Source organism: Elgaria multicarinata, chromosome 1 (assembly GCF_023053635.1).
Source record: "Elgaria multicarinata webbii isolate HBS135686 ecotype San Diego chromosome 1, rElgMul1.1.pri, whole genome shotgun sequence".
NCBI classification, from domain to species: domain Eukaryota; kingdom Metazoa; phylum Chordata; class Lepidosauria; order Squamata; family Anguidae; genus Elgaria; species Elgaria multicarinata.
In genome coordinates, this window is record NC_086171.1 from 49,883,530 (window position 1) to 49,898,224 (window position 14,695).

At 39.3% G+C, this 14,695-nt stretch overlaps 1 protein-coding gene across 3 annotated transcripts in view; it reads right to left on the reverse strand.

Moving 5' to 3' along the window:
• Positions 1-14,695, reverse strand: part of ARHGAP21 (Rho GTPase activating protein 21) — a 149,314-nt gene that overhangs the window by 79,857 nt on the left and 54,762 nt on the right. For all 3 annotated transcript variants that reach the window (XM_063127595.1, XM_063127603.1, XM_063127589.1), the window contains exons 2-3: positions 1,692-1,874; positions 259-283 (exon numbers count right to left, since the gene is read on the reverse strand). In XM_063127595.1, the coding sequence (XP_062983665.1) occupies positions 259-283; positions 1,692-1,874 (208 nt within the window). The remainder of the gene's footprint in view (positions 1-258; positions 284-1,691; positions 1,875-14,695) is intronic.

Genomic DNA, 14,695 nt, shown 5'->3' on the forward strand with positions numbered 1-14,695 from the left:
AGGTTCCGCTTCTCTACCTCTGGATCCAACCCATTATAGATTTGTATTCTGCCTTTCTATACAACTAGATCTATGACGCGGATATACAAATTTAACAGAAAAATCATCATTAAACTAATAAAATGCCAGCATTTAAGACACTTTTTTCTAAAATATCAGTAAAGGGCCAACTATTTATTGGTTAGATTTATGTATCTAGGACAGTGATTATGGCTTTCATATTGTTCAAAAAGTACAAAAATCAAAGAGAAAACTTACCGCTTTTATTTCCATTCTCTTCATCCTGCAAAGGTAAATCATAAAAAGCCAAAGTCATTGTATAAGAACAAAGGACCTCTTCAAAGCATTCACGGCCAAGCTTTTCAAAACTATTTACCTCAAACTGTTCTAGGCACTGCTTAGACAGCAACAAAGTGGCCTGATTTGTAGAGACTGCTGATAATTTCAGTTTTGAAAAATTAGACAAGTCTTCCTAATAAATCTCCACAGAGTTAGTTTAAATGTTTAATAATGAGGTCTACTCAGCGATAAAATGAAAGGACCAAAGAAAGTTATTCAAAATATAATGTGTCATTGCAGTCCTCATGCTTAAAGTTCACAACTCAGAGGAGTGTAGGAAGAAACGTAGGAAGCTGCTTTAAATAGAGTAGATCCTTCGTCCATTTAGCTTGGTATTACCTACTATAACCCTGTTTAGATGACACACTAAGCCACGGTGGTTAAGCATTTTGAGCTAAATGTTATGGCTTAGCGTGTTGTGTGAACCATTCCTAGCAGTGGTGGTTACATAACCACAATTTAAACATGCTCAGTAACCATTAGCTGCAAAGGGGTTAGCAGCCTAACCATGGCTTAGCATGTTGTCTGAATAGGTCCAATGGCTACCAGTGGTTCTCCAGGGTTTCACATAGGAGTCTTCCCCAGCCCTAACTGGAGATCCCAGGGACTGAACCTGGGGCATTAATAAGCAAAGCATTTGCTCTACCACTGTGTCAAGGCCCTTCCTCATTTATATTTAATGGTTAACCTTCTTTTCTACCATTTAAGGTTCGTTTAGCACTTCCAAATGTATTAGGATCAATACAAAGATGGTTGCTGTGCATTAAAATATGAAGATACTGACATTTTATATCATGTTTTTATACTGTTAGTTTTATACTTTGAATGGTTTTAATTTTTGTGAACCGCCCAGGGAGCTTCGGCTATTGGGTGGTATTAAAACGCAATAAATAAATAAATAAATAATCTGGAAAGTTGATATAAATGTTTGACTGTATTGTTGAAATAGTGTTCAGCAGTTGAACAATAAAACTACCAAGGTGATTCTTGTTTCAGTACAGTTTGAGATCTACAGTCTGTAAAATTTAGGCAAACTATAATGGAGTCTGAGCAGTCTAAATTAGTCCACCATCAGAGGGGGTATTTAAAACCCTAGCTAATGAAAGAAACACACTCTTCACAAAACAGCAATCCTACAGCCCAAACCTATGCAGGAATCAGAAGTAAGTCCTAGTGTGCTAACTGGGGTTAGCTTCCAAGTTAGGTTGCAAAAAGCCAAAGAATGAGAAGAAAGTTCTGTGTGAATCCATTGCTAAACTGGACTCGATTGCTGACCACTCTTACAACTCACATGTTTCCCTATAACCGATGGGCTACTTTCTAAAGTTTGATTCAGTATTCATTTCACTCACCTTAAAGGAAAACTGAACAGCAGACTCTGGGGGGTACACAATGAAATGTCTTAAGGTGAAGCCAAAGCCCTGTGATGTTCTTTGTAAAACGACTGTTTTGGGACCTGGCCAGGAGAACGTTTCTTCATCCTCCGACGGAGATACAGCTTCACTTTGCTCTTTTCCATCTTTATTTTTGGACACCTAATAATAGAAAAATATTTGCCGGTTCAACTTCTGTCTTTAATTTCATGTTTTTCAAAAAGTTATTGAAAGCAATTTCATTAGCGCAGATTGATTGGTGCAAACGATTCTTGCATATTTCACCTCTCTCTCCCAATCAAAACAACATTGAATGAAATACTGACCAACAGCTTCTAGGAACATAGAAAGCTGCCTTATACCAACAAGCCAGTCTGTTTGTTCAACTAGCCCAGTATTGCCCGCTCTGATGGTTTTCTGCTCTTTTTTTGTTTGAAGAATTCCTGTAACTTGTCATATCCTGCGGAACCTCAACCTCTTCTCCCAATCACCCATACACAAACACTCTCACTTTTTTGCAAGCACATTTTTGCAAGAGAGCCAGTGTGGTGTAGTGGTTAGTGTTGGACTGGGAGACGGGAGGTCTAGGTTCTTGTCCTCACTCAGCCATGGAAGCTCACTGGTTGACTTTGGGCCAGTCACAGACTCTCAGCCCAACCTAACTTGCAGGGATGTTTTTGTAAGGATAAATTGGAGAGGAGGATTATGTACGCTGCTTTGGATTCCTTAAGAAGGAAGAAAGGCAGGATATAGATATAATGAATGAATGAATGAATGAATGAATAGTACAGCATTGCATGACTGAAGGGGACAAGATGTGGCCCCATCTAGACTCATCACATGTTACTCGTGGACACTCCCACTCGCGAAATGGAGGTGACAGGCCCATGGGAAAGGCCAACTAGGGAGCATTGTACACTTTTGGGTGCTGGGAAACAGTGTCCAAAACCAGGTCTTTCCTGGTCTTTAAGTAACACCATTTAGCACTTCTAAACCCATTGTTCCTGATGGGAAGGCCAATGACTGGGAAGTGGGGGAGAGTTGCTGGTTTGGCAAGGTGATTTGGGAGCATTCAGCAAAAAGCTGCCAAACAATCCCCAGACTTTTTCTCAACTTAAAAGCTGAGGAGATGGCAGGGAGTACCATGCAACTACTCCAATAATCCCAGCTTCAAAATTGGAAGAAGGCTGGCAACTCGCCACACTTGCCAGAGGGTGGTGCCATATTCATCATGGTGAGCTTATTTCTTCAAGTTTCCTCACCTTAGGATTATTTTGCACACTGGTGAGTGAAGGAGTGTGTCCCTTATAATCGTGTAATCGTCGCTGTACCTTCTGTTAATATTTACTCTAGACTAGGGTGACCATATGAAAAGGAGGACAGGACTCCTGTATCTTTAACAGCTGCATAGAAAAGGGAATTTCAGCAGGTGTCATTTGTATATATGGAGAACCTGGTGAAATCCCCTCTTCATCACAACAGTTAAAGGTGCAGGAGCTATACCAGAGTGACCAGATTTAAAAGAGGGCAGGACACCTGCAGCTTTAACTGTTGTGATGAAGAGGGAATCTCACCAGGTTCTCCATATATACAAATGACAGCTGCTGAAATTCCCTTTTCAATACAACTGTTAAAGATACAGGAGCCCTGTCCTCCTTTTCATATGGTCACCCTAGTCTAGAGCAAAATATTAACAGAAGGTACAGCAACAATTACATGATTATAAGGAACATACTCCTTCACTCACCAGTGTGCAAAATCTGTATTAGGGACCTCAGGCATTACAAATATTCCTTCAGTGCAAAGAGTAAATTACTCCTTATATTACTTTTAGAATTTCTTGCCAAGTATTTATAATCACCAAATGTATATGTACTGCACACAAGACTATTTAGTCTCCACCCTTTGATTTGCTATGCTCTTCAAGCAACTGTCATTTGGAGGGCAGCTGCTCTACAGATTTTTTTAATAATTTTTTTTACCTCATAACCTCTCTGCCTTTCCTCTCCTGCCAACTCCCTTCCCTTCAGGAATCTGGCAAAAATGCAATGAAAGGCCTATTCACTACGCGGCTCACAAACAAGACATTCTGTCACTGAACAGGATCCAATATACAAATAGAAAACAAAACCCTAAATAAGAATGCTACTTTACAAATTATATAAAGTATTAAAACAGAATTAACATGGTGGAATAGCCATTTAGTCAGCACAGCTACTGGATTTGTAGGTTTAATCCTGTGCTGTTGAAGCCAACATTGAACTGAACTTCAAATTTTGAATTTATTCCTGGAAAGATTCCCTTCCCCCCGATTTCAATACATTAATGAAGCTCCTTCTGTACATGGAGGATCCATCGAATTCTTATGGGGATTACCCATGGTCCTCCATGAATTTATCTAATCCTTTTTAGAAACAGGTGGGGTCAACCTTCCCTAACCTGGTGGCCACTGTATGTTTTGGACTACAACCCCCAGATTTTCTGACCAGTGGTCATGCTGCCAGGGACTGATGGGAGTTGAAGTTCAAATCATCGGGGGGGGGGGGAGAGACACACGCCACATCTCATGGCATTGAACTCCATAAGATAATTATGTAATGCATGAAGAATAGGGATGGGTGGATCAGTCTATTTCCAGTCATTGTCAATATTCAGTCATAAGTACACTCCATGCCATTTTTGAGAATGTTTCTCAAAAACTGAAAAATGAAATTTTGCATTAAAACTGTACACATTTTCCCATAAAATTGCATTTTTATACAATTTCCCAATAAAATACACATTTTAATGCATTTTTCAGTTCGGAACTGCATCACAAAATTTGGAGAAATTCACAATCTAAAGGGTAACACCATTCCAAACTGTGCATTGATCCAGGAAGTACGAATTAGGACCATTTGCTTAAAAGTGCAGACCAAACAAAATTCTCTAACAACCCTAGCAAAGAAGTACTTTTTTTCATAACCTGTGTTCTATAACAGCTTCAAATATGGCATGTAGATTTTACAAGGAAACAGCAAGCAGGAAAGGCACTTATGTCTCATGAAACAGAAAAGAAAAAGAGTTCTCAGGTGCCTGGAAAAAAAAAAATTCTGCCCAACACGTTTTGGAAATTTCCTTCCTCGGGGGTCCTTTTATCTTTCTTCAGATGTACTGAGTGGAATCCTTCCAATATTTCTTCTATCTTGAAATGCATTTAAAGAAATATTGGAATGATTCTTTTCCATACATTTGAAGAAAGATAAAAAGGAGCCCTGAGGATGTAAATTTTAGAGACAACTATAGTTCAATCCTCATTCCTATTTTTTTTAATCTTTATCATAATCATTCACAGAAGGATCACAGTGACATCAACCAACAATTTTCCAAGCCAGTGTCATGCTTTTTTTACATCAATATCAGCAGCAAGTGCTTATGAAAAAATACACCTCCAAGCAAGATGCAATCTAACAGTGCAAGCCTATTTGTGATTACACAGAGGTAAGTCCTACTGAGTCCACTGGGTTACATCCAGATTTACTCAAGAGTAGACCCACTGAAATCAATGAGGTGTAAGTTAAGTTACTCATATCGAATTTGTCCCATTCATTTCAATGTATCTACTTTAAGTAGAACTAAATCTGGATCCAACCCAATGACATTTACTCATAGGTATGTGTTTACAGGTTTGAGGCCTTAAACATTTGCTCTCACAACCTCTTGGTGCACCTTTAAACAGAACATTTCTCATACAAAAACATTCTCCATATAGAAGATGCCATGCATAACATCAATTCAATCTGCTTGCTTTAGTTTTAAAACTAGTTCTACTTAGAGTAGATACATTGAAACAAATGGGACTTACATTCAGTTTGAGTAACTTAACTTCCGGCTGGACATCAGGAAAAACTTCCTGACTGTTAGAGCAGTATGACAATGGAACCAGTTACCTAGGGAGGTTGTGGGCTCTCCCACACTAGAGGCATTCAAGAGCCAGCTGGGCAACCATCTGTCAGGTATGCTTTAGGGTGGATACCTGCATTGAGCAGGGGGCTGGACTCAATGGCCTTTTAGGCCCCTTCCAACTCTACTATTCTATGATTCTATGATTTCAGTGGGACTACTCTTGAATCTAGATCTGGATCTACCCCTTTGGACTCAATAGGACTCACCTCTGAGTAATCATGGATAGGCTTGCATTGTTAAATGGTCTGGGACCAGGATAGCTAAGGAATCTCTGGGTATCCCATGAGCCTTTGTTCAGCTTCTAAGGCTTTTCTGGATTCCCTCTCACAAACATTCAATCAGTGGGGATAAGGGAAAGGGCGGTTTCCCCCATGATCCCCAAATTATGGAATGTTCTCCCCAGAGAGGTTTGGCTAGACCCCTCATTGCCCACTTTAAGTGTGACTGAGAAGTGTTAATATTTTGCTGGGCATTGGGCGGGGGTAGTTTTCCATTGCCTATCTTTTTGCCTTTTTGTTTCTGCCATTTTTGTTGTTTTGCTTATACTTACATTTACTTTGTTATTGTTCTATCTAAGATATCATAAGATGCTCTGAATGGGCGTTTTGTCTAGAAAGGCAGAATATAAATTTTAATATAAATTAAAATGTGAACTTTTATGTATGAATTAAATTAACAGATTGTATGTCTGTCGTATTTTTATTTCATGGTCTTCGATTTTACTTGTGAATTCCTTTAAGAACACTTTGTTGGTGGGCAGTATAGAAATGGTGTAATCAAGCAAATAAGTATGCAAAGTATGGAGCAAATATTTATTTTGCCACAAATATAGCTGTTGCTGAGAAACCAATATATACATCATCTTTGCAAAATGTGTGCTTTTCAATTATAATGCAGCATTCTTTTTTTCCCCTATGCAAAGATATATGTATAGAAAAAAGTGTTCTGTATGAAGTGGTCCTTAGATCCTATATCAAATAGATTTGTGGTTCTAAGGATTAGGTTCAGATTGCAAAATGTAACGATAAAATTTCTTGTATTATTCAAGTTCAGCCTCTCCGCCCACTCTCAGATATCTAGAGATCAGAAACCATTCAAATCAGAAACAAAAAGGGGAATAAAGGTTTCCACATGGACTATTTTGCTCAAGAGGCATGAATGATCACATTCACTTTACAATTTACCGGAGGCTGAATCTACTGAGAGGAACTGAATGCAAAAATTCTACTGACTGTGGACCCAATCCAACAACTATTGATGTCACCTGGAATTTTACCAAACCTAAAGGGCACTCCCTTAAAATAGCAGATTAGGGCTTGAATAGACTAAGCCCTATGCAAACATAGTGAAACTGCCATTCTCAAGAGTTCATAAATTTTAACCATCTTATATTCTGAAAATAGTCTTCCACTACTAGGATATAATTACAAACTATGTCCATAACTCTAAAACCCACCAACACATAGATTTTCCACATTTGACAATGGGAAGGTCTTGGAAAACGTCTTCTCATTCTGTATAGGTGTGCCCATAGGGATTGCAGCATTCATATTCTTTCCAATTGCACACTAATTACTGGTGCTTTATTATACTAACATAAACCATCTCTGTCACAAGAATGCCAACCTTGCATCTGAACAGTAGAGAAGTAATAGTAATAAAAAGTTTGAGTACACAACTGAAAAAAATACTAATTATTGCTAGTGGAGTGAGAACAATACTGAGATATGTAGCACTGGGACTGGAACATCAAAGGCCAAGGAAGGATAATAAAATATAATAAAAATAAAAAGACCACCACTTAGTAACTCTACATTGCCACTGTCAGGCTGAGGCCAGAGAACTTTGGCTGGAGTCAGGTAGAAGTCTTCTGTCCCTTGAACTGTGATCTTTGTAAGTGGCTATTCGGGTACAAATCTGTTGCTACACCACCACTATGCCATTCCCAAAGGTGGAGCCCTTTGGGATTGTGATGAGGACAAGGACCACCCACTTTCTTTATTTCTAACTCCATGGTACCTATGGTGAGTTCTGTGTAGATCTTTGTAACTCCATGGTACCTATGGCAATTGAGTTCTGTGTAGATCTTTGTAGACTCACTGTTTTCTTTCAAGTCTTCTCATAGATAGTGTAGCTTGGCTATGCCAGAAGCTCACAGTGATACAAGCCTGGTTCAGACAACACGTTAAACCATTCTGCTTAACCACAAAATGGTTAACGGAATTCATTAACCTTAGTGCATTCCATTAACCATTTTGTGGTTAAACAGTATGGTTTACTGTTTTGTCTGAATGGGCCCAATGTGTGCTTCTGAGGTTTGTTATCTGGTCTAATTATCTTGCTCCACATGCTCTATTCAACATCTGATGGAACAAAATTGGAGTCACATGCTCCATTCTGCCCACCCAGCTAATATTCTGGCAGTGACATGTTGGACCCACATTGAAAAGGCATCCCTATTGCAAGAATTCAAACTGGGCATTAATGACTCTGGCCAAGTACATTTTTCCCCAGGAAAGGAGCAGCTAGTTTGGTAAAATGAACACTTAGCCACTACCACTTCCTGGATATGCCAGAGCTGTGCTAATCATTGAGTACCTGCATCATCATGGGGAGTGCAGCCCCATCAAGGGCAGGGTGGACACCTAACCTTAATCAATTAATAAACCAAACAATAGTACTTCTGCCTTATCTAGATTAAGTTTAAAGCTGAAATCCTCAACACACTTACTAGGGACTAAACTTCATTGAACGCAGTGGGACTTATTTCCATTTAAAAATGCACAGAATTGTGTTGTCAGTGAATGAACCCCCCATATTCAGAGGTAGCACTCCACTGAGAACCAAATGTAAGCAATAAGATAAAGGGAACAGCCATTCCATCATATCTAGCTTGTGAGCTTCCACGAAGCATCTGGGTGGCCCTATTGGAGATAAACAACAACAACAACATTGGACTAGGTGGACTGACCTAGCAAGTAATTTACATGTTCTTATCTGTAGTCTAGATTTTCACAACCTATTTTCAACTTCAAAACTGACTTCTTTCCTTTGGGAAAATAAGACATTTCTTAAACTGTGACTTTCAATACTGTAGTTCTAATTTTCATATAGTATTATCCTCAAATAACTCAGGGTGACCAGTATAAGAATAAGACTGTTTTGTCAAAATAGAACATTCCTTGCAGGGACCCTGGTTGTTGTTTACTATTTCATATAAAACAAGCTGAAAAGAGCAGTGCTAAATTCTATAAAAAACAGGGCTCAGTGCCAAAGTGGAGCTGGTTAGTCAACAGCCAAAGCTCTAGGAATTTTGTATGCATGATTATGTTGTTTTTACACCTGCTCTTTTAAACTATACATGAGTGGGCTCAAATTGCCCACCTGCCGCATGTGTATTTTCAAGGGCCGGATGATAAAAACAAATACACAAAGCAAACTTCTCACCTAACACAGCACTGCTGTAATCTGTTTTCAGGTATTTAAATAATGTATTGTTATTTATTGTCTACATCTGTATTCCACACTTTTGCCAGACAGTTCCCAGGGCAATTTACAAGAAAATCAAAACTCAAGTATGCAACCCTGAAGACAAAATGTAAAATCTGTTAATTAATCAACATCCATGTGAACAATTCTACTTATAAAAGGTAAACAACCATACAGATTGCATAACAGGTTTTCACCACCTTATTTGTATGTTTATAAGAGCATTCCTTAAGCTCTACATGTCACATATAGCACCTATTAAATTTACACCTCTTTTTATTTATAAATACACAAGTTAAAATGGAAGATTCAGAATGCACTATCTCTGCTTATCAAAAGGCAAGCCCTGGTGTTGAATCTAAGGTAAGAAACAAGTAAGAAATACTTACATTACTTGCAGAATCTCACACCTTAGTTCTCTAAAAAAAGGACCTTGCTGGAGATTATTTCTATATGTACAGCTGATACTCATAGAAAAGTATTGAAGTGACACTTGAGTTTCCTATGCTGTACCTGCTCCCCCACTCCAAACATACAACATATAAAGGTTAAACAAATATTCCATACCATTTGGGATTCAGCCCACAGTGCCTGTGCTTGAACTGCCTTCAATGGTGTGGAGACCAGTCGTAATGACAACAGCATTGTCATCTCAAAACATATAACCCTAATTCTTGTCACCTATTGAACAACCATCAAAAGGAATCGTCTCCCAAATCTGTGATCAGTATAAAATATGGTACATAAGTGTTTTCATAGCAGTTTATCTGTTCCATTGACTATGCCATCTTTCCAATATCCTTTCTAGTAGAACCATTTGGGGAAAGAAAAGTGAAAAGAAGCCCACTCATACTAAAATGATACGAAATACAATGGTGGAGGAGGGGCAGGAGAGAGGGCAGTCGGCAGGGGAAAGAGTCAGCATAAGAAAGAGAAGATTCTGATTTGTTCAGACAAGAACGACTAGCTGGGAACAGAGTTCCTGCACGCTTTCACTTGTGAACTGAACAAAAAATGATAACCATGTCAAAACTATTCATGAATCAAGGTGTCATATCCTAAAGGTACCCTCCAGAGTGAAGCTTCATTTGCCATACTCCTGGATGAAGCAGTGTAGTTATACAACAAAACAACTCTACGAAACTAGAAGATTATTTCAGAAAGCATGCCTTAAACTTGATTAATTTAAAACTCAAAAAACCTCTATAACCTTCTCAATCAGAGCTAGCTTGTATGTTATACAGAAGTAAGGGGGGAATTAAGCAACTTGTGCTTCTGCTCCTAATGTCCTCATATGAGATTATTTCAAAACTGGTAATAAACTGATTCAGTATGTGAATTTGGTCAGCTCATAATGCTCAGCTATATTATGAATCAAGTACCGGCTCAGAATGTTAAATGAGATTCTGCGTATGCATAGTCAGCATTCAGCAGATCAGGCACCCAAAGCAAGCTTACACTGGTTGAAACTGTAGCAGATTGCTATGAAAATACCTGAACTACAAAGCCAGCTGGTTTATAAATACACACAGACTTTTTTTTTAATGTTAAACCCTAGCTCTCATGAAATGTATGGCCAGACCACGTGTCCAAATATCCTTTTGTTTTTCTATCTTGATCAATTGTCTTTAGTTTTTCTTGCAAATGTAGACAACAAAACAGTTCATACAGATCTAAACCCGTTTCCTTGTTTATCTCAGTGCAGGAGAAAGTGAATTTCTAAAAAATCTGAAATACCTAACTCAGTGGTGGGCAGAAATCAGATTAGGATCCACTGGTACATCTCTGCAGGTTTTGCAGTAAATCTCCAAGGACTTCTGACTCACATTTGTTTAACAATAGCAACAACAAAAAGGTGTGTGTGTTACCCCACCCCACCCACCTCCCTTTTAAATTAGGCTGCTGAGATGGAAGAAAATTTGAGTGGGGAATCAGGAGTGGATTTTTTGCATGACATGACACTGAGCTCACTTCTAGTAATGAAAACAAATTCCTGGGCTGCATATGTGTACAGAGGCATTCTTGTTCCTTAATTCTAAGAGTATATTTCTGCACACGCACCCTACCCCAAACTTCCTAGCTGCCTGACTCTGGCTGGTGAATCTTGGGGTTCTAGCATTTTTTTAAAAAAAAATCCTGTAGTCCTGAAGTCTTCTCACCCATGATCTAACTGAGACAATTCCATACTGAGTCAAGGAGATATCATCCATTAATAGTTTTCATGCGACTTGCAATCCTCACCCATAGTCAGAGCCATGAACTCTACGGAACATTTAATCCTTATTATTTTCAATCATCCGAAAACAAAACAGATATTTCTATACAATTTATAGGAAGGACAGAAAATGATGAATTGGGTATGGTGCTGCTCAATTAGACAAAAAGGGCAGAGTCCAGTGAACTAAGCTCCTCCACAGTGTCATTGTGGGTGAAAATACCAGGTAAAAAGTAATACAATAATTGGTGATATGTTATCAGTCCTGCAATTAAAACTCTGAAGGAAATAAAAGAGGCAACATAAAGAACAAATGTTATAATATTAGGGGACTTCAATATGTAGATTATTTATTGACTGTAATCTACATTCAGGTTACAACAAAGAGACTGGGTTCACATGACACGATAACCCATGATGGTTTAAATAATCCACAGTGGGTTATTTAACCCACCATGGGTTATCATGTTGTGTGGTGGGATATTTTTTAACCCACGGTGGGTTATTTTGCTGAAATAACCCACGCAAATATCCAACGATGTGCAGAGTAGGTTATTTAAACCACTGTTGAGCCAGCAGAATTCTATTTTCAGCAGCAAAGAATGATGGGATACAAGCAGGAGAGGAAGAGGGGAGGCAAGAGATGAGTTAGTCAGTGCACTGTAGATTAATAATCCACTCACAGTTGTTTATAATCAACTCACGGTTGATTAGTTCCCTGATCCCACAAAATAAGTACCCACAAAATAACTACCTGAGAATTGACAACCCACCATTGACTATTGTAACATCTGAATGTGTCCAGAGACAAAATTTCTAGATTGATAAATTGCTGCATCTCAGAACAATTAGTCATTGAACCATCCATATGGTAAGCAACTCCTGAATTAATCCTGAGTGCCAGGATCTGGACAAATTCATGGAGCATAGGTCTATCAATGACAATTAGCCATTAGACCTAAATGTAATCTCTATGTTCAAAGGCAGCATACCACAAAATACCAATAAGGAGACATTTTTCTCCTTCTCTCATTATACTGGAACTCAGGCTCATCCTATAAAGCTGACTGGTGGGAGATTTAGGACAAATAAAATTAAGTATTTCTTCACACAGCATATAATTAAACTATGAAACATTTGAATGGTTTTAAAAGAGGGTTGGACAAATTCCTGGAGGAAAAGATTATCAATGGCTACTAGCCCTGATGCCTATGATGGCTATGTGCTATCTCCAGTATCAGAAGCAGTAAGCCTATACACAGCAGTTGCTGGGGAATATGGGTGGGAGGGTACTGTTGCACCCGAGTCCTTCTTGTGGGTCCCCGGTCGACAGCTCATAAGCCACTGTGTGAACAGAGTGCTGGGCTAGATGGAGCCTTGGTCTGATCCAGCATGGCTGTTAGGTACCTCTGAATAACAGGGTAGCTGTTGCCTTCATAACTTGCTTAATAATAGCAATAATACAGGCTTCTCAGTTTCCTGGGTGTATTTGACTGGCCAGTGTTATGCTCTTACGCTTATTGAGCACATTTACAACATACCCAGTTTTTGCCACAACTGACATTAAAATATTCTTTGTTTATTCACCACCTAGAAAAGCTGCATCCATACACTCTATTTTCATGTGGTTTCCTTCCATCATCAAGATTGCTGACCATTCCGGCTTTCCAAGTTGTCTAAGGGAACTCCATGGGGAAAACAGTTTGATACAGCTGTACTGCTCCATCAAAGCTGCAGTAAACATTGTGGGAATTCCATCTATGGCTCAAGAGAAAGATAGTAGTTCTAATGAAGTAACCCCATGGAACCCTGAGGAACCTGACTAAATTAAAGTTGGCTTCATGGCCAAGTTAAGAAACAGAGTAAAAAGACATGACCTAGAATTTTGATAACAAAACCTCTGGAACAGCACAGACATACACACGAGTCTTGATTCTTTTCTGTAGCTGGGAACAGACAGGGTGAAAGAAGGAAGTAAAAGAGAAAATGGAATGGAATATGGCATGTTTCCAACCCTCTCAGGTATTTGCACTTGGCAGGAAACACCTTGAACTGCAATGGAAAATATGCCAAAGTGTACTGTACTACAGGAAGAATTACTTACTATTCACTTTTTTCATAACATTTAAAGAAGCAGGAGCTTTAAACTGGATCTATCTAAAACTTGACCTGAACACTGCAAGGTAAATACTAGTGGGCATTTTAATGGAAATTAATGTTCACTAGCAAACAAAACATTTGGGATTGCCTTTAGAAATGTAAATCATCCATAATGATCATCCATACTGTCATACCCCTGTTAGACAATCCTCGTCTTCTTCCAAGGAGCTAGACCTTTCAGAGACAAATTACATCAAGGAGCCACCTGTGTCAGAAGACCTGGGAGAACCCTACTCCCTCAGGGGAGAGGACCATGGGTCCATCCCCACAGATGGGTCCAGGTCTGCAGGAGAAGGTGGAGCATCATCGCCTCAAGAGAGAAGCAACTAAAGCTCCTTTAAGTGTTCAACTACAAAGGAAGGCTTCTCAAGAGGGCCACAGCTAGACCTAAGGTTTATCCTGGGATCATCCAGGGTTCACCCCTGCCTGAGCACTGGATCCCCTGTGTGTCACCTAGATGAACAGGTTTGACCCCTGGAAGATCCAGGGATAAACCTTAGGTCTAGCTATGGCTGAGGAAAGGAACCCTCGAGAGGAAAGCCCTCCTCCCAAGTAGGACTGTTGCCAGAGGGCCTGTAACAAACTGCAGCTGAGCCCTGAGAGGGACTCGGGAAGCTCTAGCTATATAAGCTTTCAGTTTCAAGCTAGCCATTGCTGGAACAACATTGGCCTACCAGCTCCAGTGTCTTGTATCCCTGGCCTTGCGATTGAACCTCCATGCTATTGACCTTTAGACTCCTCTTGATTCTGCTTGGCTTGTGTATAGTTTCGGATTTGATTAACTGTGTTTTGGCCTTGGCTGTGCCTCAGACCTCTCTTCGGGAAACATTAACATCTTGCCTGTTAATACTGTGCTTTGACTATTATTGGTACCTTGACCATCTCTGCCTTAGCCTGATCCCATACTGGACTGAAACCTTTGTGCTTGATTATTTGCCTACTTAAATGACTTCCCTATTGGATTTGGCCCTTTACTTGCCTAGCATAAAATCTGAATCAGTTAGAGCAATACACATCACATATCCTTAGAGGAAAATGGACATTTCTGTTGTTCAACAGTTCAAAAAAGAGAAAGAGACCAGCAAGGAATGTACAAAGCTATTTACACAGTCTAAAGCAGCAAGAGACACAGTTTACAAAAAGAAATCATGAAGAAAATTCATTTTAACATTGG